The sequence below is a fragment of the Salvelinus fontinalis genome, unplaced genomic scaffold (genome assembly GCF_029448725.1).
Source record: "Salvelinus fontinalis isolate EN_2023a unplaced genomic scaffold, ASM2944872v1 scaffold_0650, whole genome shotgun sequence".
NCBI classification, from domain to species: domain Eukaryota; kingdom Metazoa; phylum Chordata; class Actinopteri; order Salmoniformes; family Salmonidae; genus Salvelinus; species Salvelinus fontinalis.
The window spans coordinates 63,539-90,281 of record NW_026600859.1 but is presented as its reverse complement, the minus strand read 5'-3'; the positions used below and the strand labels follow the sequence as shown (position 1 = coordinate 90,281).

Below are 26,743 nucleotides of genomic sequence, written 5' to 3'. Positions count from 1 at the left end.
CTACATTTTTAAGAGCCAAAATATGACCCATTTCCAACACTCCTCATCAGCTGCATCAAAGTGGTACTGAAGGTTCCAGTGTTCTAGACTAGAGCTCTCCCTACTGGCATCTCAACATTACTGCAGCCTCCAGTCCGTATGTCCTCATTCATTTGTGCAGTAATATGAATAGAATGAATGGATACTGTTCCATTCATTCCAGTTATCCCTCCTATATCTCTACCCACCAGCCTCCTTTGTTGTACAGTACTGGTAGTGGCTTTATCTAGCAGAAGCATCAATGAACATCACCATAGCCTGCTGTATAGACTGTGTAGTCTATTGTAGTCTGCTGTTCATAAATAATGCCATTAGGCAGACTCAACTATCCAAAGCAATTTAAAGTCCATATTTTACATATGGGTTGTCCTGGGAATCAAACCCATTACGATGTAGGTGCCATGCTCTACCAACTACTAGCTCACAACCCACCATCACTGTGTCTCATGTTAATACTACTCCTAAACACAACCGTCCATCACTGTGTCTCATGTTAATACTACTCCTAAACACAACCCACCATCACTGTGTCTCATGTTAGTACTACTCCTAAACACAACCCACCATCACTGTGTCTCATGTAAATACTACTCCTAAACACAACCCACCATCACTGTGTCTCATGTTACTACTACTCCTAAACACAACCCACCATCACTGTGTCTCATGTTACTACTACTCCTAAACACAACCCACCATCACTGTGTCTCAGGTTAATACTACTCCTAAACACAACCCACCATCACTGTGTCTCATGTTACTACTACTCCTAAACACAACCCACCATCACTGTGTCTCACGTTAATACTACTCCTAAACACAACCCACCATCACTGTGTCTCATGTTAACACTACTCCTAAACACAACCCACCATCACTGTGTCTCATGTTAATACTACTCCTAAACACAACCCACCATCACTGTGTATCATGTTAATACTACTCCTAAACAAAACCCACCATTACTGTGTCTCATGTTAATACTACTCCTAAACACAACCCACCATCACTGTGTCTCACGTTAATACTACTCCTAAACACAACCCACCATCACTGTGTCTCATGTTAATACTACTCCTAAACACAACCCACTGTCACTGTGTTTCAGGTTAAGATAAGTGCCATGGGATCTTTAGTGACCACAGTTAGTCAGGACACCCATTGAATGTCCCATCCAGAAGACAGCACCCTACACAGAGCAATGTTCCCAATCACTGCCTTTGGGCATTGGATACATTCTTTTTTTGAACCAGAGGAAAGAGTGCCTTCTACTTGTCCTCCAACACCACTTGCAGCAACCCTGCTTAGCTTTGGAGGCAAGACAGCAGTGGGATGCAGGGCAGTAAGCTGCTACAGTTTGGTCTGTTCCAACATCTGGTCTCCCACTCAGGGACTGACCAGGGTGAACCCTGCTTAGCTTTGGAGGCAAGACAGCAGTGGGATGCAGGGCAGTAAGCTGCAACAGTTTGGTCTGTTCCAACATCTGGTCTCCCATCCAGGGACTGACCAGGGTGAACCCTGCTTAGCTTTGGAAGCAAGAGAGCATTGGGATGCAGGGCAGTATGCTGCTACAGTTTGGTCTGTTCCAACATCTGGTCTCCCATTCAGGGACTGACCAGGGTGAACCCTGCTTAGCTTTGGAGGCAAGACAGCAGTGGGATGCAGGGCAGTAAGCTGCTACAGTTTGGTCTGTTCCAACATCTGGTCTCCCATTCAGGGACTGACCAGGGTGAACCCTGCTTAGCATTGGAGGCAAGACAGCAGTGGGATGCAGGGCAGTATGCTGCTACAGTTTGGTCTGTTCCAACATCTGGTCTCCCATCCAGGGACTGACCAGGGTGAACCCTGCTTAGCTTTGGAGGCAAGACAGCAGTGGGATGCAGGGCAGTATGCTGCTACAGTTTGGTCTGTTCCAACATCTAGTCTCCCATTCAGGGACTGACCAGGGTGAACCCTGCTTAGCTTTGGAGGCAAGACAGCAGTGGGATGCAGGGCAGTAAGCTGCTACAGTTTGGTCTGTTCCAACATCTGGTCTCCCACTCAGGGACTGACCAGGGTGAACCCTGCTTAGCTTTGGAGGCAAGACAGCAGTGGGATGCAGGGCAGTATGCTGCTACAGTTTGGTCTGTTCCAACATCTAGTCTCCCATTCAGGGACTGACCAGGGTGAACCCTGCTTAGCTTTGGAGGCAAGACAGCAGTGGGATGCAGGGCAGTATGCTGCTACAGTTTGGTCTGTTCCAACATCTGGTCTCCCATTCAGGGACTGACTAGGGTGAACCCTGCTTAGCTTTGGAGGCAAGACAGCAGTGGGAAGCAGGGCAGTATGCTGCTACAGTTTGGTCTGTTCCAACATCTGGTCTCCCATTCAGGGACTGACCAGGGTGAACCCTGCTTAGCTTTGGAGGCAAGACAGCAGTGGGATGCAGGGCAGTATGCTGCTACAGTTTGGTCTGTTCCAACATCTGGTCTCCCACTCAGGGACTGACCAGGGTGAACCCTGCTTAGCTTTGGAGGCAAGACAGCAGTGGGATGCAGGGCAGTATGCTGCTACATTTTGGTCTGTTCCAACATCTGGTCTCCCATTCAGGGACTGACCAGGGTGAACCCTGCTTAGCTTTGGAGGCAAGACAGCAGTGGGATGCAGGGCAGCATGCTGCTACAGTTTGGTCTGTTCCAACATCTGGTCTCCCACTCAGGGACTGACCAGGGTGAACCCTGCTTAACTTTGGAGGCAAGACAGCAGTGGGATGCAGGGCAGTATGCTGCTACATTTTGGTCTGTTCCAACATCTGGTCTCCCACTCAGGGACTGACCAGGGTGAACCCTGCTTAGCTTTGGAGGCAAGACAGCAGTGGGATGCAGGGCAGTATGCTGCTACAGTTTGGTCTGTTCCAACATCTGGTCTCCCACTCAGGGACTGACCAGGGTGAACCCTGCTTAGCTTTGGAGGCAAGACAGCAGTGGGATGCAGGGCAGTATGCTGCTACATTTTGGTCTGTTCCAACATCTGGTCTCCCATTCAGGGACTGACCAGGGTGAACCCTGCTTAGCTTTGGAGGCAAGACAGCAGTGGGATGCAGGGCAGCATGCTGCTACAGTTTGGTCTGTTCCAACATCTGGTCTCCCACTCAGGGACTGACCAGGGTGAACCCTGCTTAACTTTGGAGGCAAGACAGCAGTGGGATGCAGGGCAGTATGCTGCTACATTTTGGTCTGTTCCAACATCTGGTCTCCCACTCAGGGACTGACCAGGGTGAACCCTGCTTAGCTTTGGAGGCAAGACAGCAGTGGGATGCAGGGCAGCATGCTGCTACAGTTTGGTCTGTTCCAACATCTGGTCTCCCACTCAGGGACTGACCAGGGTGAACCCTGCTTAGCTTTGGAGGCAAGACAGCAGTGGGATGCAGGGCAGTATGCTGCTACAGTTTGGTCTGTTCCAACATCTGGTCTCCCACTCAGGGACTGACCAGGGTGAACCCTGCTTAGCTTTGGAGGCAAGACAGCAGTGGGATGCAGGGCAGCATGCTGCTACAGTTTGGTCTGTTCCAACATCTGGTCTCCCACTCAGGGACTGACCAGGGTGAACCCTGCTTAGCTTTGGAGGCAAGACAGCAGTGGGATGCAGGGCAGTATGCTGCTACAGTTTGGTCTGTTCCAACATCTGGTCTCCCACTCAGGGACTGACCAGGGTGAACCCTGCTTAGCTTTGGAGGCAAGACATTAGTGGGATGCAGGGCAGTAAGCTGCTACAGTTTGGTCTGTTCCAACATCTGGTCTCCCACTCAGGGACTGACCAGGCTGAACCCTGCTTAGCTTTGGAGGCAAGACAGCAGTGGGATGCAGGGCAGTATGCTGCTACAGTTTGGTCTGTTCCAACATCTAGTCTCCCATTCAGGGACTGACCAGGGTGAACCCTGCTTAGCTTTGGAGGCAAGAAGCAGTGGGATGCAGGGCAGTATGCTGCTACAGTTTGGTCTGTTCCAACATCTGGTCTCCCATTCAGGGACTGACTAGGGTGAACCCTGCTTAGCTTTGGAGGCAAGACAGCAGTGGGAAGCAGGGCAGTATGCTGCTACAGTTTGGTCTGTTCCAACATCTGGTCTCCCATTCAGGGACTGACCAGGGTGAACCCTGCTTAGCTTTGGAGGCAAGACAGCAGTGGGATGCAGGGCAGTATGCTGCTACAGTTTGGTCTGTTCCAACATCTGGTCTCCCACTCAGGGACTGACCAGGGTGAACCCTGCTTAGCTTTGGAGGCAAGACAGCAGTGGGATGCAGGGCAGTATGCTGCTACATTTTGGTCTGTTCCAACATCTGGTCTCCCATTCAGGGACTGACCAGGGTGAACCCTGCTTAGCTTTGGAGGCAAGACAGCAGTGGGATGCAGGGCAGCATGCTGCTACAGTTTGGTCTGTTCCAACATCTGGTCTCCCACTCAGGGACTGACCAGGGTGAACCCTGCTTAACTTTGGAGGCAAGACAGCAGTGGGATGCAGGGCAGTATGCTGCTACATTTTGGTCTGTTCCAACATCTGGTCTCCCATTCAGGGACTGACCAGGGTGAACCCTGCTTAGCTTTGGAGGCAAGAAAGCAGTGGGATGCAGGGCAGTATGCTGCTACATTTTGGTCTGTTCCATGGGCTTGTAAGTAAGCATTTTCATGGTAAGGTCTACACCTTTTGATTCGATTTTCCTTCTATTCTACAAACCCATTCAATTTACACTCCTCATCAGCTGCATCAAAGTGGTACTGAAGGTTCCAGTGTTCTAGACTAGAGTTCTCCCTACTGGCATCTCAACATTACTGCAGTGTTCTAGACTAGAGGTCTACCTACTGGCATCTCAACATTACTGCACCATCCTCATAATAATGTCCTCAATAATGTTGGGCTAATAACAACATTACAAACTGGAAATACATCATATAGAATGGTGAAACACAACACTGGCTACTTGACAAAGTCACATTTAATCACACAAACTCTGATCTCTGTAGTTGTATAACATGACACTGTCATTCGGTCTGCTTCCCAAATGATACCCTAATTCCTATGTAGTGCAGTTTGACCAGGGCTCTATGGGCATGGTATGACTGTGTGCATGTGCGTGCCCTCTCAACTTGATTGGCGTGCAGTAAAGGATGTCAGGACAAAGTGTTTTTATTGTGACCACAAGTCACTCCGGTTCACTTTGGGTTCTTATACAACAGGGTTTCTAGGAGGAAAGAGATACATGGAAATAGAATTAACCATGTAAAGTTACACACACACAATGCTATAGAATACTATTAGGCCTATACATATTCACACTACTGCATCACAAGTTAAGATAAATACAATAAATCATGTTCTCAATTGAACACTATAAAGCTAAACGTGTCAGGATTCACCTAGCGGTCATGATTTGGGGCTGTACAGATGTTTGATGTACTAGAATCATTGATTATGCTTATGTTATATTAATATAAGGGGAGGGGTTATAGGACCCCTCCCTCCTCACATGTATAGGGTTTTAGACTACTGATTAACAATATATATATATATTCATTGTAGAAGTTTAGTATTGTTCTACATTTGTATTTTAGTTCTCTCTCTGCCTCATTATAAAGAGGCCCTTAGACAGAACTCTGCAGGGGAGTGAAGGAGATAAGACTAGGCAAACATTCCACAATAAATCAACTTTGGGGAAAGGGGACATTTACTGCTAAGTGTTTAGCTAACAATAAAGGCCCTGTTTATACAGCTTTATAGGCATGGTTTTGGTCCCAGGAGTAGAGGATGATGATGTAGGCAGTGACATCACCAGGGCGTGACTTAGGGTTTAATAAAACCACTGGAGACCTTTTGTTGGATGCAGAACTTACTCGGAAACATGCGTGCTATGTTCCTGATTGTCAACTTCTGTCTGCAATTGCATTAATAAAGGGTTTTCAATTAGTTAATTAAATATATTGTCATAATGCTAATTTCACCAATGAGCCAATGATGATACGAAAGAAACGCACCCTAACACATGCATACTATTGTAGTGGCTGAATCACATATCAATGAACATTGATGACTAAATGGTAAGCAGGCCAAGAAAGGGCCTGAAGCTAGCATTAGCCATGTCAAGTCTGCTATAAGGCTAGGATAAAGTACCAGGCCTGGAACATAAACACCATGTTGGATAGGCCACTGTAGAATACAATCACACCAGTAAGGACTGAAAGGTGAGATAATTGCATCAGACTGAACAGCCCCCATGTAAACGTAGCATTATCATTAGCGGTAGGCTACAGTTTTAGCAGGCTAGCTAGCTCATGCTAACAAATGATCAGTAAAGGCACATAAACTCAGCAAAAAAATAAACATCCTCTCACAGTCAACTGCGTTTATTTTCAGCAAACTCAACATGTGTAAATATTTGTATGAAGATAACAAGATTCAACAACTGAGACATAAACTGAACAAGTTCCACAGACATGTGATTAACTGAAATTGAATAATGTGTCCCTGAACAAAGGGAGGGGGGGGGGGTCAAAATCAAAGTAACAGTCAGTATCTGATGTGGCCACCAGCTGCATTAAGTACTGCAGTGCATCTCCTCCTCATGGACTGCACCATATTTGCCAGTTCCTGCTGTGAGATGTTACCCCACTCTTCCACCAAGGCACCTGCAAGTTCCCGGACATTTCTGGGGGGAATGGAACTACCCTCCATGTCATATTGTGTCTGTGTGTTTCAAAAATTACAATAAATAATATTTCATGTAATTGGTTGTGTGCTGGACATTGCTCCTTCTGAAAGTGTCTGTGTATATGTTGTACTGACATGATGATGATGATGATGGTGAATAAACCACTACTGCTCTCCAAACCAATGTAAATGTATTATTTGTAGTTACTGTATAGTACAGTACAAGAGGTGTGATTTTGAAAACTGTTAATTTTTTCTCCACAGAAAATACTGTTATAACATTACGTTTATTCTTAAAAGTGTATTTGTTTATAAATTTAACACTTCAGACATTAGTTAACAAAAATGTTTTTTTTTAAAAGTGATAAGAAATATTGCATTAAGCAGAACTCTTTCCTGGACTTTGAAGCAAAATCATGTCATAACTTTGTCATAAAACAATTAAAACTATTTATAAAGAAATCCATCAACCTTCTACTATGTGTATCATCTAATAGTACAATACGAAATAATAACATGTAATAGAAACACAATATATATTGTTAGACCTTCATATACAGTCTCACAAGTTTGATGATTGTTTCAGAAACATAACATAAAAAAATAAATAGCCTTATAATATATAACTGGACCTTGAGGTTGGCTACTTCATAAATTCAAAGGTTTTGTCAAAAGTTATTGTAATCAGAAATATATATATTTTTAAATGTTTTACTTAAAAACAACTAAACTAAAACAATTCAAATGTCAAGGTTCATTTCTTATTCATCATAGATTAAAAGGCAAAACTGACCCTAGATCAGCGCTCCTACTCTAAGTGTGAATACAGCAGTCCTGTGTGACTCAGTTTGTACAGCATGACTCACGGGTTCTATTCTTGCTGGGACTTCCCATATGAAGGATTTATGCACACATGACTGTAATGACTGAGTGAATGACTTTGGTTAAAAGTACCTGCCAGATGGCGTATATGAGGTTTATGGAGTATATTATATATATATATATATATATGGCATATATTATTACATACTATTATAAACTGGGTAGTTTGGTTCCTGGAAGCTGACTGGCTGAAACAGCATTTCAGAAGTCTGTACTGTATATCAGACAAAATACCACGTGTATGACGCACAAAAACGTTACTGCTACTATAAACTGGTGACCAATGTAATTAGACGAGTACATAATCATTTTCTGTCATACCCATGGTATACGGTCTGATATACCATGCCTTTCAACAAGTCAGCATTCAGGGCTCGAACCACCCGGTTTATAATGGCCAATATTTCACAACCCCTCAGGCCTTATGTCACTTAGTAAAATATAAGGTTCCAGATATACAAGGTTTTTGTCAAACCTGGCGTGTTCAGGTCTTCTTGGTTCTGGGTTTGTTGTGTTCAGGTCTTCTTGGTTATGGTTTGTTGTGTTCAGGTCTTCTTGGTTCTGGGTTTGTTGTGTTCAGGTCTTCTTGGTTCTGGGTTTGTTGTGTTCAGGTCTTCTTGGTTCTCGGTTTGTTGTGTTCAGGTCTTCTTGGTTCTGGTTTGTTGTGTTCAGGTCTTCTTGGTTCTGGGTTTGTTGTGTTCAGGTCTTCTTGGTTCTGGGTTTGTTGTGTTCAGGTCTTCTTGGTTCTGGGTTTGATGACTGTACTGTAGAGCACAGAGGGGTCCTCTTCAGCTGCTTGTGCTGCTGCGGGTCTGAAGAGAGAGAAACAGAAATGAAACAAAACCTGCGTCCCAAAACCTGCGTACCATTTGGAAGGCAGAGAGAACAGTTCATAAAAACCATCACATCACTCTCACATTTAGACAGGTCATAGTAATTAAAAAAGAAAAAAGGACCAAGGCACTCTTCATATAATTAATTAAAATGCCTTTAATTGTATGGCATGTTCAATAGAAACAAAGTTTTTTTTAAAACGACATGTGTCGGCTGCATGGCCTTCGTCAGGGTTTCTGTTGAACATGCCTTACAAATAAAGGCATTTTAATTAATTATATGAAGAGTGCCTTGGTCCTCCTTTCTTTTTGATGACCAATTCACCCCTTTTACCAAAGAGCACCTTCTGTCTACCAAAATGTACTGTTGTGTAACTTAGCTTCCCTTCCTCCTCTTTCTACTAGGTTATAGTAATTGTCTTGAGATGTCCATTGTTGGGTTGGTAGATTAAGGAAATGACATCACTAGTGGTCACTAGGGGTCAACTGATTTGCATATTGATTACATCTCTTACAATAAGCAGTAGCACATTATTGACCTTATTCCAGAATATGGTCACCGGGTGGCATCAGTGGGAGGTTAAATTTCACAGCAGCTTATTGCACATCCTCGTCCTGTTTCTGGTGTCGAGGCATGAATTACCTTAATGCAGAATATGCATTATTGATGACATCATCATTGTCTAATCCTCCAATGAGCACATGGCCCTAACTATGAGGACACAGACGTTCGGACCTCGTTCACTTATTTCTAATTTGAAAATAATATTAGTTTTAGCCTAATACAAATACTGAACACAATAAAGAAAATGAATTACGGATCAACATCTAAATATTGCTTTCAGCATTGATCAAATCTTATATTCTTGATCTGACTAATCGCTCCTGCCTCTTTGTGAACAAGTGGAATCATTAACTGTGGTTTGTTCGTTATGTTTGCCTGCTTCCCCTGGATCTGCCTCCCTGATTTGCTTTTTGCAGCACATTCCCCATTAGTATCTAATTCCCCTTCTTGCGGCACAGGCCGAGGGCGACATGAAACTAAATACCCCAGCTCGCAGGTTTCTCTGCTGACAGTATGTTGCGAGACAAAATGCTTTTTTTTTAAAAACCATCCCGTGACTCCTGCCGTGTCTACAGACATCCCCCCAAACAAAATAAATCACTCTCAGAGAATGAGTGCACAGCTGGTATATAGTCTCTTATTGATTCATACTGTATGTCAGTCAGTCAGATTGGAGGATAGCTGTCAGCAGACACTTCTATTGCAGTAACATTGAAGGGGTCTGGTTAGTTTTACTTAGCCAGCTAGAAGGATGAAGTAAGAAGCTAACGTTAAACAGAGCCTACCTCAGCAGGAGCAAACCATACACTACTAAGTCCTTTACAGAGAGTAGAATACTGAGAGACAGTGATGTGGCACTCGGTGGAGAGGCAGCCTGCAATGCATGCAGGTGGAAGTAGAGGAGACATAGAGAGAGAGAAAGAGGAAACTGGAGTCGGGGCCCATGTGGGGTCCCCTGATAAAACTCTGTACTGATCTAATCAAACACTTTAGGAACATAAAAAATAATAAATGTTTCAATATGAACATCTCCACAGCACCTATCTTCCCCATATACTGTAGCTATATATATATAAAGATATGTTTCAATATGAACATCTCCACAGCACCTATCTTCCCTATAGTCCTACATTATAATACTATCAACAAGCAAACAACACAGTTCTAAAAATGTCACACGTTTCTGTTTCTTCTGTGATTAGTGTGTCAGTGTGAATCATTCCCATATTTCCTCCCTTCCAGGTGTATAACATTACAACTGAATAGCTAATAGGCTATCTATTGGTAGATGGACTGAAGTGAATTAACCCACATTAGCCAAGGTCATAATGGCCGGGGACATTTTTGCTTGTTTTTGCTGTTTTCCAAATACTCATTTTAATTGTGTAGAAATACAGTAAATGAGATTCAACTTTCCAACCGCCACCCCACCCCATCCAGATTTGGTTGTAAACAAACAAACTTCTCCTTTAATGCTGTGTGTTCACAATGTTCTAGTATTGACTCCATGTTGTTGTAATGGCAGAATCTGCTCACTGGGTGGCAGAACTGGGGAGGTTGAATGTCACAGCAGCGTATTGGACATCTTGGTACTGTTTCTGTGGTTGATGCAGCTGGACGGTGGAGTACAGAGGCACTTCCTGGTTTTTGGAGCGAGAGAAGTGGACGCTGGCGTAGTGAACATCATCCTGGTCGTCTGTGGCTGCTGTCTGTGCTGCAGTAGAGGTTATGGCCATGACTGAGATGTTGTCATACACTGGACTAGAGTCTCCCTGATGGAGAGAGAGGACAGACAACATGAGGAGTGGAAATGTCCCACAAAGAATACACAGTCATCACGGGTCATCTTCTGATTCTAACACTCACCTGTCCAACGTCTGCTGTATCTCTTGTGACAGAGGGGGATTTGGAGGACTTCTTCCTGTTTTGCACATTAATAATGAATAAATAAATTAATGAATTAATGAAGTTAACAACAAATCAGAGTGCTACATTTAAATAATAAACAGCATAAAAATATGCATTTTAATTCATCTGAACCACATGAGTCCAGAGAGACAGAGTATGAGAACCAGAACAACCACTATGATTCCTACAGCTGCAGTCACAACTGATGTTTGTTTCCCTAGAATATAACATAGATTATATGAGTACATGGCATTATATAATAAACTAAAAATAATGTATATAAAGGACATTAATACAATACTTGTTAAGGGATCTTATAACCCAATGTATAGTTATAAACTAAGGTGTAATAAGACAAAGTATAACGATCAAAATTAGCTTAAAACATGTAGTTTTGTATTAAAGTATTGAAGATGTAACTTGACCTGCTACAATGATCATCAGAGCTGTAGAGTTCATAGATCCTCTTCCATTCTGGGCCTCACAGTAATATTCTCCTCTGTCCTCAGAGCTGATGTTAGTGATGTTATAACTCTGTCCTGATGCTTTTGCTGAGGCTACGTTCTTCTTGTACCAGGTGTATTTGTCCACAGGTGGGTTGGCATCACTGCTGCAGGTCAGAGTCACTGAACTGCCCTCCACTATTTCACCAGAGGGACTGACTGACACTGAGGTGTTCCTTGGATGATCTGGTGTAAAATACATTGTATTTATTTATAGCAACATTTGTGTTTACATTTTACGGTTGAGTTTGAAATAATTTATAAATTATAATAAATTATTAATTCAGAGCAAAAGAAAATCTGAAACAGAATCACAAAAAATAATGATGACATTGTGGTAAAGCACATTCAGGGAAATGGATGAGTCACGTGTGGAGAGAAATGGATCGTGTGGAGAGACGGACCAAGGCGCAGCGTGATTGGAGTTCCACATCTTTATTTTTAGTGAAACTTAAAATAAACCAAGAAACAAACAACGACCGTGCAGTACTGAGGTGCAACATGCACTCACTCAAAAACAATATCCCACAAAGCAGGTGGGAGAAAGGGCTTCCTAAATATGATCCCCAATTAGAGGCAACGATTACCAGCTGCCTCTAATTGGGAACCATACAAACCAGCCACATAGAAAATAAATGACTAGAACACCCCCCTAGTCACGCTCTGACCTAAACACCATAGAGAACCGAGGGCTCTCTATGGTCAGGGAGTGACAGGATGTTACACACTAAAATATTGATTGATAGATATATTTATGTGGAAAACAATCTATTCCCAAGTATCAACATGATCAGTATATCAAACTGGACATCTAAACCCCCAATGTACTTACATGTGACAGTGAGAGTCTCTTCAGTAGAGGGGAGATCCTCATGGCCTTCTACAGCACAGGAGTATCTGCCTGTATCCTCACTGCTGACTGAGAATAGGCTATAGACAGGAGAGTAGGTGTTGCTGTTTGGTATAGGCTGTCCATTCTTATACCAACTGTAGGCTGTGATGGGGTCCAGTGTACAGTTGGTTCTACATGTCAGTGTGACTCTCTCCCCCTCTGACACAGATGTAGGATCCATCTTCAACACAACATCTAGAGTAAAAGGAACCAAATCATTATTCTCCTCCTATATATGTCCTCTTATGAGAAATATTATTTCTTTTTTTTTTGTTACATAACACTGCCGTGTCTGTATGACTGCCCTTAAATAAGGTAATTAATGTCATTAATTTGATATATTTAGACAGGACAGTCAAGTCTGTAAAAATGTACACTGTTTTCCAGGAAGTCCTGGGTTCTATAGAATCAATAAAACAGATTAAAACACAACATTCTCATTAGCATACATACAAAACCCCACTCACATTACATCTATCTAGATATGTGTCATAGATGTGAGATGAGTGACAGGTTACCTGTGACAGTCAGGGAGACAGGTGAGCCTGCAGCGTTTCCTCCAGATGTTATGAATCTGAACATGTACCCAGCAGAGTCACTCAATCTCAGGTCTGTGATTCTCAGGGTAGAGTCACTCTTCTTATCCCCAAGGTACTCTATATGACCCTCATACCCTGGCACTGAGCTCAGATCTTCAGCATCCATACCAGACCATTTAGTAAACCAGAAAGCTTTTTTGATCTCATGATAACTGGGATATGTGTAAGAGCAGGATATGTTCACTGTTGACCCCTTCAAGGCACAGATCTTCTGATGGGTGTAAGTCACACTCCAACACTTCTGACCTGAAATACAAGACAATATAACACCTTTATAAAATTCTTAATTACAATATCTACTGTATACACTTATGCTGTTACGTTCCTCAGCAAGAAAACCTAACATGTAACCAAAACAAAAGTGGGAATTAATAAAAGAGTCACTGACAAAGACAAAAATGAGACCAGTGGGTTCTGAAAGACACTCGTGGGGGTGTCCATTGAAAATTGACTATCAACAACAACTGGAACCAAAAAGACATGAGCGCCCACAACATTTGCCCAAGAAGAGGCAAACAAAATAAAACCCCACATGCCAGCACAGTTGTAACACATACTGACTAATGAGTGACGCCAATCGGGGCACCCCACCTCCAAATATCAATGAAAAAAAAAAATCAACAATGTTTAAATCATATGCTGTGAAAGTAACCAGGAAGTGACTATCCCCTCAGCTTTGTAGTTTTTAAACTTTGGTAGTTATTTTTTCATGGGTCTTCAGTGCTCAAAGAAGTAGTGCAATTCTGTACAAGTGCAAAAACGTAATGAAAGGTATCTGGTAGAAGTAAATTCATCCATTGACTGCATTTTCATGAATTTGATTATATATCTTGAAGCTCGTTCAACACTGCGTGGCAAAGCATACGGAACTAAAGCAGAAGTGGACGTCACATTCACAGCAAATTAAATAATGATTGTCTGACAACCTGAAACAAATGTTGTATGTAAAAGTCCACACTTACACACTGCAGGAGAGTGGAGATCCTCATGGCCTTTTACAGCACAGGAGTAACTGTCTGCATCACTAAAGTAGTCTGAGTACAGGCTGGAAGTGTCCTCCTTTACTTTGTGTCCGTTCTTGTACCAGATGTAGGTGGGGTTGTCAGTCAGAGTAAAGGTGGTGATACAAGTCAGTGTCTTATCCTGATGTTCACCAGTCACCTTCACCTGAAGACCTGGAGAAAAAACAATATCACTGTAAATCGCTTTATCACTGACTTATCACTCTAGTACAAAGATGGAAGAAATCCTATGTTATACAGACTATAATACATACAACAGAACTACAACAGAACTACAACAGAACTACAACAGAACTACAACAGAACTACAACAGAACTAATACATACAAAAACACTTTTTTACTGTACCTTTTTTTTTTCCTGAACTAAATGGAATCCAACAGTTTAACTATATTGAATGTAACTGTACCTGTGACAGACAAAGTCACTCCAAGTTTGCCAGTAAATGTCCCTCCTTTCTGATCTGTTAATAATCTGAACCAGTAGGTAGCTGAGTCTCTCTCTCTCAGGTCTGTGATTCTCAGGGTACAGTCTTTCTTCTTATCCCCATGATACTCCAGACGACCTGTATTCTCTGGGTCCTGACCTATATCTTCAGTCTCCATATTAGTGAACCAGAATGTTGATGTGACTTTATGACCTCTGGGATATGTGTAAGAGCAGGACAGCTTCACTGTTGAGCCCTTCAAAGCACAGATTCTCTGAGTGGTGTAAGTCACACTCCAGCCATCCTGACCCAGTACCACTGAAACACACAGTCACACAACACAACATTTATTAAATGAAACTTATGCAAAAATGGCTCTCACTAACAGTATTGTTGGTCCACATTTTGTTGCCATAGTTGCTGAGTTGAGTGTGAATGGAAACCACAGATAAGCATCTCTCAATGAGGAGTGAAAGACAACTATATAAAGTGAAGTAGATACGCCAAACAGAACCACAGAATAACATTTTGACTCTTGACCTTTAGACATGTTTGTAAATAGAAACACAGGGCAACTAAAACAGTTATGAATGAGACCATACCTGCCACAGACCAGAGAAAGACCAACACACTTCCTGCTTTTCTCAAAGCCATTGTTGCATCTCCCACCCTGCAGTCTTCGAAACATAAACAACAACTCACCAGCTGGTGAAATACAACATGCATCATCATCATTATATCAACAACAATCACTTATTGAACAGATCTGTAGAACTGTAAACACATATTTCTACATTGATTGTTGTGAAGCTGTTTTATTCTCAGAACCCCAAATATAGGAGGATAAATGTTCAATCCTCTACGGTCCGTCAAGCTGTACAGCAGCCTAAAGACTGACCACCAGGTTCAATATACTGTAGCTTCTACCCTAAAGCTGTGAGGATAAACAGCAAGTGACTCACAAACACAGACACAGACACACACACACGCACGCACGCACGCACGCACGCACGCACGCACGCACGCACGCACGCACGCACGCACGCACGCACGCACACACACACACACACACACACACACACACACACACACACACACACACACACACACACACACACACACACACACACACACACACACACACACACACACACACACACACACACACCAGGGGAGACACTTTATGAATACTGGCCCTGATGTAACAACCAAAACACAGCTCAAAACATAACAAGAAGTAAATGATACATTACCCTCAAGTACATGACTTATGACTAAATACAAATAACCAGAAACTATATTTCAAGATATTGTCAAGATATTGTCAACAGTACTTACGGAGTGAAGTGAAGGGGAGAGGTCTTGTACAGTGAGTCAACTGACTGGTAGTGATATTGTCAACAGTACTGATAGAGTGAAGTGAAGGGGAGAGGTCTTGTACAGTGAGTCAACTGACTGGTAGTGATATTGTCAACAGTACTTACAGAGTGAAGTGAAAGGGAGAGGATACAGTGAATCAACTTACTGGAGTGAGTGAAAACAAGAAGTAAGTGTTGAAACATTATAAAAGCAGTCAGAACACAAGTAGCTGATGCAGAACTGTACTTCCTGTTTAGACATCAACATCCACGACAACCAGACCAACACGCCAGAAAAGGGCTGTTACTGTATTTGAACAGAAATTGTGAAAAAGACAAGTCTGGGCATATATTTATTTTATATATTTTTTGTTGTCAATTTCCAATGTGATCTTTATACTACATACAGAACCATGTAAACAATGTGTTGACAATACTATTTATAACGTTAACATTTTAATGACCTACCTTACCCTTCTGAGTTCTGTATATACAGGTCAAAGTTCAATGATGTCATTCAATAAGAACCAATTCCATTTAAAACCCATGACCATCACTCCTCATCATCTGCATCAAAGTGGTACTGAAGGTTCCAGTGTTCTAGACTAGAGTTCTCCCTACTGGCATCTCAACATTACTGCAGTGTTGTAGACTAGAGCTCTCCCTACTGACATCTCAACATTACTGCAGTGTTGTAGACTAGAGCTCTCCCTACTGGCATCTCAACATTACTGTGGTGTTCTAGACTAGAGCTCTCCCTACTGGCATCGCAACATTACTGCAGTGTTCCAGACTAGAGCTCTCCCTATTGGCATCTCAACATTACTGCAGTGTTCTAGACTAGAGCTCTCCCTACTGGCATCTCAACATTACTGCAGTGGTCTAGAATAGAGCTCTCCTTACCAGCATCTCAACATTACTGCAGTGTTCTAGACTAGAGCTCTTCCTACTGGCATCTCAACATTACTGCAGTGTTCTAGACTAGAGCTCTTCCTACTGGCATCTCAACATTACTGCAATGTTCTAGACTAGAGGTCTACCTACTGGCATCTCAACATTACTGCAGCCTCCATTCCTCATGATGTCCTCATTCATTTGGGAAGTAATAGGAATAAAATGAATGGTGTTCCCGTCATTCCAACCATTATAATGAGTCCATCCTCCTATATACCTGGCTCCTCTGTTGTACAGTACTGGTAGTAGCTGAATCAAGGAGAGGCATGATTGAACATCACCATAGCCTGATGTACTGACCGTGTGGTCTATTGTAGTCTGCTGTCCATAAATAATGCCATTTAGTTGTCAAAAGCAATGTACAGTCTTTGTGCATTTGTTTAAGATATGGGTGGTCACGGGAACCAAACCCATAACGTTGCAGGTGCCATGTTCTACCAACTGAGCTACAGAGGAACATGTTCTGTATAGTCTAATGTGCATATATAGATTTCTGATATGATTCAGGAGGCCTGTCAGAGGACAGACAGAAAAGCAGAACAGGAAACTGACAGTCAGTGTGTGCATCTAAACCAACAAAACCACAACCCACCATCACTGTGTCTCATGTTAATACTACTCCTAAACACAACCCACCATGACTGTGTCTCATGTTAATACTACTCCTAAACACAACCCACCATCACTGTGTCTCATGTTAATACTACTCCTAAACACAACCCACCATCACTGTGTCTCATGTTAATACTACTCCTAAACACATCCACCATCACTGTCTCATGTTAATACTATTCCTAAACACAACCCACCATCACTGTCTCATGTTAATACTACTCCTAAACACAACCCACCATCACTGTGTCTCATGTTAATACTACTCCTAAACACAACCCACCATCACTGTCTCATGTTAATACTACTCCTAAACACAACCCACCATCACTGTGTCTCATGTTAATACTACTCCTAAACACAACCCACCATCACTGTGTCTCATGTTAATACTACTCCTAAACACAACCCACCATCACTGTGTCTCATGTTAATACTACTCCTAAACACAGCCCACCATCACTGTGTCTCATGTTAATACTACTCCTAAACACAACCCACCATCACTGTGTCTCATGTTAATACTACTCCTAAACACAACCCACCATCACTGTGTCTCATGTTAATACTACTCCTAAACACATCCACCATCACTGTCTCATGTTAATACTATTCCTAAACACAACCCACCATCACTGTCTCATGTTAATACTACTCCTAAACACAACCCACCATCACTGTGTCTCATGTTAATACTACTCCTAAACACAACCCACCATCACTGTGTCTCATGTTAATACTACTCCTAAACACAACCCACCATCACTGTGTCTCATGTTAATACTACTCCTAAACACAGCCCACCATCACTGTGTCTCATGTTAATACTACTCCTAAACACAACCCACCATCACTGTGTCTCATGTTAATACTACTCCTAAACACAACCCACCATCACTGTGTCTCATGTTAATACTACTCCTAAACACATCCACCATCACTGTCTCATGTTAATACTATTCCTAAACACAACCCACCATCACTGTCTCATGTTAATACTACTCCTAAACACAACCCACCATCACTGTGTCTCATGTTAATACTACTCCTAAACACAACCCACCATCACTGTCTCATGTTAATACTACTCCTAAACACAACCCACCATCACTGTGTCTCATGTTAATACTACTCCTAAACACAACCCACCATCACTGTGTCTCATGTTAATACTACTCCTAAACACAACCCACCATCACTGTGTCTCATGTTAATACTACTCCTAAACACAGCCCACCATCACTGTGTCTCATGTTAATACTACTCCTAAACACAACCCACCATCACTGTGTCTCATGTTAATACTACTCCTAAACACAACCCACCATCACTGTCTCATGTTAATACTATTCCTAAACACAACCCACCATCACTGTGTCTCATGTTAATACTACTCCTAAACACAACCCACCATCACTGTCTCATGTTAATACTACTCCTAAACACAACCCACCATCACTGTCTCATGTTAATACTATTCCTAAACACAACCCACCATCACTGTGTCTCATGTTAATACTACTCCTAAACACAACCCACCATCACTGTGTCGCATGTTAATACTCAATCAATCAATCAATCAATTTTATTTTATATAGCCCTTCGTACATCAGCTAATATCTCAAAGTGCTGTACAGAAACCCAGCCTAAAACCCCAAACAGCTAGTAATGCAGGTGTAGAAGCACGGTGGCTAGGAAAAACTCCCTAGAAAGGCCAAAACCTAGGAAGAAACCTAGAGAGGAACCAGGCTATGAGGGGTGGCCAGTCCTCTTCTGGCTGTGCCGGGTGGAGATTATAACAGAACTATGCCAAGATGTTCAAAAATGTTCATAAGTGACAAGCATGGTCAAATAATAATCATTAATAATTTTCAGTTGGCTTTTCATAGCCGATCATCAAGAGTTGAAAAACAACAGGTCTGGGACAGGTGGTGGTTCCATAACCGCAGGCAGAACAGCTGAAACTGGAATAGCAGCAAGGCCAGGCGGACTGGGGACAGCAAGGAGTCACCACGGGCGGCAGTCCCGACGCATGGTCCTAGGGCCCAGGTCCTCCGAGAGAAAGAAAGAGAGAAGGAGAAAATTAGAGAGAGCCAAGATTTTCAAAATGTTCATAAATGACAAGCATGGTCAAATAATAATCAGGAATAAATCTCAGTTGGCTTTTCATAGCCGATCATTAAGAGTTGAAAACAGCAGGTCTGGGACAGGTAGGGGTTCCGTAACCGCAGGCAGAACAGTTGAAACTGGAATAGCAGCAAGGCCAGGCGGACTGGGGACAGCAAGGTGTCATCATGCCCGGTAGTCCTGACGTATGGTCCTAGGGCTCAGGTTCTCAGAGAGAAAGAGAGAACGAGAGAATTAGAGAGAGCATACTTAAATTCACACAGGACACTGGATAAGACAGGAGAAGTACTCCAGGTAACCAACTGACCCTAGCCCCCCGACACATAAACTACTGCAGCATAAATACTGGAGGCTGAGACAGGAGCGGTCAGGAGACACTGTGGCCCCATCCGAAGAAACCCCCGGACAGGGCCAAACAGGAAGGATATAACCCCACCCACTTTGCCAAAGCACAGCCCCCGCACCACTAGAGGGATATCCTCAACCACCAACTTTAAATCCTGAGACAAGGCCGAGTATAGCCCACAAAGGTCTCCACCACAGCACAAACCAAGGGGGGGCGCCAACCCAGACAGGAAGATCACGTCAGTAACTCAACCCACTCAAGTGACGCACCCCTCCTAGGGACGGCATGAAAGAGCACCAGCAAGCCAGTGACTCAGCCCCTGTAACAGGGTTAGAGGCAGAGAATCCCAGTGGAGAGAGGGGAACCGGCCTGGCAGAGACAGCAAGGGCGGTTCGTTGCTCCAGAGCCTTTCCGTTCACCTTCACACTCTGTATACTACTCCTAAACACAACAATACTACTCCTAAACAATACTACTCCTAAACACAACCCACCATCACTGTGTCTCATGTTAATACTACTCCTAAACACAACCCACCATCAATGTGTCTCATGTTAATACTACTCCTAAACACAACCCACCATCACTGTGTCTCATGTTAATACTACTCCTAAACACAACCCACCATCACTGTGTCTCATGTTAATACTACTCCTAAACACAACCCACCATCACTGTGTCTCATGTTAATACTACTCCAAAACACAACCCACCATCACTGTGTCTCATGTTAATACTACTCCTAAACACAACCCACCATCACTGTGTCTCATGTTAATACTACTCCTAAACACAACCCACCATCACTGTGTCTCATGTTAATACTACTCCTAAACACAACCCACCATCACTGTGTCTCATGTTAATACTACTCCTAAACACAACCCACCATCACTGTGTCTCATGTTAATACTACTCCTAAACACAACCCACCATCACTGTGTCTCATGTTAATACTACTCCTAAACACAACCCACCATCACTGTGTCTCATGTTAATACTACTCCTAAACACAACCCACCATCACTGTGTCTCATGTTAATACTACTCCTAAACACAACCCACCATCACTGTGTCTCATGTTAATACTACTCCTAGAGCTCTTATGAAGTATCAACTCAATCACTCTTACTCCTACTTTCACTCTTACAAAAAAGTCTCCCCAACAATCTATTGCTCTCAGAGGCCTCAAAATAGCATGCACAAGTCTTATACTTGAAACCACGTCATTAAACTCACCGAAGACAAAAAAGAGGAAATGAACTACTTTAAAATGGAGACAGCCCTCAATGGCGCAGCCCATGCTGTCACAAAATACAGTGTTTTTCTGCACTTAAAAATGCATGTAAAATATTAACCCAAATACATGAAACACCATCCAAATATCTTACGCATAGATTCACATGCAAAGCATAATTCACACTCAAATGTTCTATGTAGGTCTACATTATGTATGTCTAGGCTAACAGACAAACAAACTGTATGTAGGTCTACATTATGTATGTCTAGGTTAACAGACAAACAAACTGTATGTAGGTCTACATTATGTATGTCTAGGCAAACAGACAAACAAACTGTGTGTATGTCTACATTATGTATGTCTAGGTTAACAGACAAACACACTGTGTGTAGGTCTACATTATGTATATCTAGGTTAACAGACAAACAAAACAACAACATCAAAATATTGTCAGAAGTTTGAATAGTCAAGCCCTGCAGAAATTTGAATTGTCAGGCTAGGCAGAAGTTTGATGACTAGAAACAGATGATAATGAAAAGATAGACATCATCAAGCGTACTTACAGCGTGAGGAGAGAGAGGGGAGGTGAGCTTACTGCCCAAGAAGAGAATGAAACAGAAGGGTGTGAGTTCTGTGGTTGACAGCAACTAGATGTACTGAGGGGCTGAAAGGTGCTGCAGAGCTAGCTTCCTGTCTTCATGATGCCTCTTCCTGGCAACCAGCATGTCGGTGAAGGGCTTTAAGAAAGGTGTGAACATCTTCATGAGGAGAGAGAGAGACTTTACAAGAAATGTCTGTCTTATATGTCATAGGCTACTTGTATTTCTTCATTGGTGGCTACAATATGGAGAGTGGATAGATGGGTCCCTCCTGAGAGGTTTGAGAAACACTAGTTCTGGTGGGGGTGGTGTTCATTCCCCAAACATGTTGCTAAAACTGTATTTGGTTTTTAGAACACCGTTATACATAGCCTTTCTGAATAATGACATTACATTAATAATGACACCACATATGATTTAATTAAACTGTATTTTATTATGAATTAATACAACTGATTGACATAATAAAACAGTAAGTCATTTGTACACTCAGCTCCCCCGCATGCTGAGAGGATACAGACAGATTGTCATTTTACATTAGTATTAACACTGCCTGTCTGTGTGTGTGTGTGTGTGTGTGTGTGTGTGTGTGTGTGTGTGTGTGTGTGTGTGTGTGTGTGTGTGTGTGTGTGTGTGTGTGTGTGTGTGTGTGTGTGTGTGGTGATGAACAGTGCTGGGTGTTGATCTATGACAGTGTATCTCCTGACAGTAATGTAGCAGGTCTGACTAGCCTTTAGCCTAGACACTCATTGGCTACGTGGTTCAATGGTTCCGTCATGTGTCCAATAGGCAGAAATACAAGAAATAATATCAGTGGAAATAGTCATGAATCAATGTATTAATAGTTCATTCATGTATTTGTTGTAAATTTTTTAAATGATTTACTACATGATGCTGATATGATGTTTATCCTGTATTGACACTGAACCACACTGTAAAAACTGCAAATGTTAAAATCTTTAATGTATCTAAATATGTAATAATGATTTTTAAAATAATAAAACAAGCAATATCATGACACTGAACACTATGGTATTACGTAATATAAAATGTGGAATAATGTCTGACACCAATACAAAGTAAATCATCATTAAACACATCAGGAGCAACTTGGTCCAGGCCTCCTGAGTTGTGCAGTGGTCTAAGGCACTGCATCACAGTTACTAGTTGTACCACTAGAGATCCTGGTTCGAGTCCAGACTCTGTTGTAGCCGGCCGCGACCGGGAGACCCAGCGGGCGGCGGGTAACTGGCCCAGCGTCTTCCAGGTTAGGGGAGAATTTGGTCGGCAAGGATGTCCTTGTTCCATCGCGCTGTGGCGGGCCACGGGTGCACGGTGTTTCCTCCGACACATTGGTGTGGCTGGCTTCCAGGTTCAGCGGGACTTGGTTGGGTTATGTTTTGGAGGATGTGTGGCTCTTGACCTTCGCCTCTCCCGAGTCCGTATGGGAGTTGCAGTGATGAGACAATACTGTAACTACCAATTGGATAGCACGAAATTGGGAGGTAAAAGTCAATTTTTTTTGACTGTACATGGATAACATGCTACATTAGATAATACTATTTAATGTAACTGGTTGTGTGTCTAGTTGCTGGACATTGCTCCTTCTGAAAGTGTCTGTGTATATTTTGTACAGACATGATGATGGTGATGAAGGTGGATTAACCACTATTGCTCTACAAACTAATGTAAATGTCTTATTTATAGTTACTATATGTAATGTAAAGTACAAGAGGTGTGATTTTGAAGGCTTTCCATTTTCTCTCCACTGAAGATACTGTTATAACAAGGTAAAAACAATGACAATGAAGTTTATTGTTAAAAGTATATTTAAAAAAAAATCAAAACACAGTTTACAAAAAAGGATTTGATAAAAGCATTAAGAAACATTGCATCAAGCAGAACTCTTTCCTGGACGTTGAGGCAAAAGTCTCACAAGTTTGATGATTGTTTCAGAAACATAACATAAAAAAATGCATAATTATATAAACTGCATTCGGAAAGTATTCAGACCCCCTGACTTTTTCAAATTTTGTTACATTACAGCCCTCTTCTAAAATTGATTAAATAAAAATGTATTCTCAATCAACCACACTATCCACATAATCACAAAAAACAAATAAAGGGTTTTTAGAAAGGTTTGCAAATTTATTAAAAATAAAAAACAGAAATATCTTTAGATAAGTATTCAGACAATTTTCTTAGAGACCCAAAATTGAACTCAGCTGCATCTTGTTTCTATAAATCATCCTTGAGATGTTTCTACAGCTTGATTGGAGTCCACCTGTGGTAAATTCAATTGACTGGTGTCGCGGGATTTTGCTATAAGACCGTTGAGGTACCCCCGTCGAGAGTGACACAATTCGTCTCACTCAAGTTCTTATGTCACCCGGCTAACAGGTGACTCACAGGTCCGCCGTACTGACCTGGATATGTATCCTGCCCTTTATTCGGAGATTAGCCTTATTGTGGTGCCGTTAGGCGTTTTTCGGGATCTTAGATAATATTAATCAGACTTAAAGTACCTTCTCATTTTACTTTCACTTTCCCTTTGTATGCTCTTATATCTAGGCTCACGCAAGCTATGACTTAGTTACGATTTATAGTCTATTTCCGTCGACTAATACTACTTGAATATTAATATAGAGGATACTTGTTACAATAAAATGATTATTCTGTCCAAACCATTATATGGTCTTTTGTGTAGAAACTAGACTTAATTCCCTAGATTTGTGAGTGTCAGAGGCGTTTTCTCCCATAGGGCTTTAGACCTAGTTTCTACTTTTTATTCAATGATTGCAAAGCACACAGTTGTACACGTCATTACAGTTTCTTTACGTCCTTTCAATAAAACATCAATAATCATCAATGCACTTGAACTCTTAATGCCTTATCTATGTATTACAACAAGCAGTTAATTACCTTAGCGTAGGTCGACCTGGTTGGTCCCCAGAGAGTATGTTCTTCAACTCACAATTGCTCTACCGGTTTAGCCAATCACTTCATTATCTGTTCCTCCTGCTAGAAGTTGTACCATGACCTTTTTCTTTTTTTGTATATTGTTTTCTGATTAGTAACGAGACTGCTATCATAGATCAAGACCCTGTGTAACACCACTGAGAGTGTACGGTGTACTTGACTCAGTAGGTCTCGTCCAAAAACCAGCGGTCAAAAGATACAATTGTTCTAGAGTACGAAAGTCAGATATGTATCTGTTTCTCCTACTAGAAGTCGCACTATGATTTACTAATTAGTGAAGAGACGGTTCGAGAACAATACCCTCCATAACCCCACCTGCGCTATTCATCCACTCCAACTTGGTGGATATATTTAGCGCGAGGAGTGTATGTGGTAATTGACTCAGTATGTCTCATTCATAAATCAGAAGTCAAGAGATACAATTGTTCTAGAGTATGAAAGCCAGATATTACCTTTCAGGTTGATGATAGTTTGAAGTATCACGAGTTCAGTGATAAGTCAAGTAGCACTACCACACCTTTTTCTGGAAAGCATGCTTCTTTTAATACTCTCTTGGGGACCAAGTCAGCCTTAATTAACGCTCGGTTACATTTCTATTCTTGTCAGCGAATGCGGCAAGCTGTCTCTGTGAATATATTATCAGCGACTATGCCTATGCGTTCTCTAAGTTTAAACCTTGCATCAATTTAACCCAAACAACCTCTACTGTTGGTCTTACTTCCTCCTGGTTGATTGATGGCCCGCCTTCTGCCTCTGCTGGGGGTGGTGATTGGATGCAAGACATCCTATCCAACCAGTCGTTTGTGGCAGAACCAGTGGCAGAACCAGTGGTGAAGATGTGGGCGGATCCAGCAAAAATCATGAGGTCGATGGAATTGTCTCTAGAACTCAGAGACAGGATTGTACTAAGGCACAGATCTGGGGAAGGGTACCAAAACATTTCTGCAGTTTTGAAGGTCCAAGAACACAGTGGCCTCCATCATTCTTAAATAGAAGTTGTTTGGAACCATCAAGACTGTTCCTAGAGCTGGCCGCCTGGCAAAACTGATCAATCGGGGGAGAAGGTCCATGGTCAGCGAGGTGACCAAGAACCCGATGGTGACTCTGACAGAGCTCCAGAGGTCCTCTGTGGAGATGGGAGAGCGTTCCAGAAGGACAGCCAACTCTGCAGCACTCCACCAATCAGGCCTTTATGGTAGAGTGGCCAGACGGAAGCCACTCCTCAGTAAATGGCACATGAAAGCTTGCATGGAGTTTGCCAAAAGGCACCTAAAGAATCTCAGACCATGAGAAACAAGATTATCTGGTCTGATGAAATCAAGATGAAACTCTTTGGCCTGAATGCCAAGCGTCACGTCTGAAGGAAACCTGGCACCATCCCTACGGTGAAGCACGGTGGTGGCAGCATCATGCTGTGGGGATGTTTTTCAGCGGCAGGGACTGGGAGACTAGTCAGGATAGAGGGAAAGATGAACGGAGAAAAGTACAGAGAGATCCTTGATGAAAACCAGCTCCAGAGGGCTCAGGACCTCAGACTGGGGTGAAGGTTCAACCTTCCAATAGGACAAGGACCCTAAGCACACAGCCAAGACAACGCAGGAGTGGCTTTCGGGAGAAATCTCTGAATGTCCTTGAGTGGCCCAGCTAGAGCCCAGACCTGAAAATATCTGTGCAGCGACACTCCCCATCCAACATGACCAAGCTTGAGAGGATCTGCAGATAAGAATGGGAGAAACTCCCTAAATACATGTGTGCCAAGCTTGTAGCATCATACCCAAGACAACTCAAGGCTGTATTCGCTGCCAAAGGTGCTTCGACAAAGTTCTGATTAACCTCTAGAGGGGGTGGGACGCTAGCATCCCACTCGGCCAACATCCAGTGAAATTGCAGAGCTCCAAATTCAAAAACAGAAATACTCATTATAAAAATTACTGAAACATACAAGTGTTATAAATTGGTTTAAAGATAAACTTCTTGTTAATTCAACCACGGTGTCAGATTTCAAAAAGACTTTACGGCGAAAGCAAACCATGCGATTATCTGAGAACAGCGCCCAGCAGACAAATCATTACAAACAGTAACCAGCCAAGTAGACGAGTAACACAAGTCAGAAATAGAGATAAAATGAATCACTTACCTTTGATGATCTTCATATGGTTACATTCACAAAACTCCCAGT

The 26,743-nt window shown here is 42.4% G+C and overlaps 1 protein-coding gene across 1 annotated transcript; it reads right to left on the bottom strand.

Annotated features, from left to right (window-relative positions):
- Positions 1–10,949: 10,949 nt before the first annotated feature.
- On the bottom strand, positions 10,950–26,717 carry LOC129846926 (sialoadhesin-like). Its single transcript, XM_055914740.1, has 7 exons — positions 26,702–26,717; positions 14,332–14,667; positions 13,863–14,075; positions 12,820–13,146; positions 12,242–12,496; positions 11,332–11,595; positions 10,950–11,123 (listed from the first exon to the last, which is right to left on the bottom strand). Exons 1-7 carry the CDS (start codon positions 26,715–26,717, stop codon positions 11,029–11,031), a joined length of 1,506 nt encoding a protein of 501 aa, XP_055770715.1. The 3' UTR covers positions 10,950–11,028.
- Positions 26,718–26,743: the final 26 nt, after the last annotated feature.

Coding starts and splice junctions, on each gene's coding strand:
- LOC129846926 (XM_055914740.1), bottom strand. Junction 14,076..14,331: donor AGTGACTTTGTCTGTCACAG/GTACAGTTACAT, acceptor TTTTTTCTCCAG/GTCTTCAGGTGAAGGTGACT. Junction 13,147..13,862: donor TCTCCACTCTCCTGCAGTGT/GTAAGTGTGGAC, acceptor CTTGTATTTCAG/GTCAGAAGTGTTGGAGTGTG.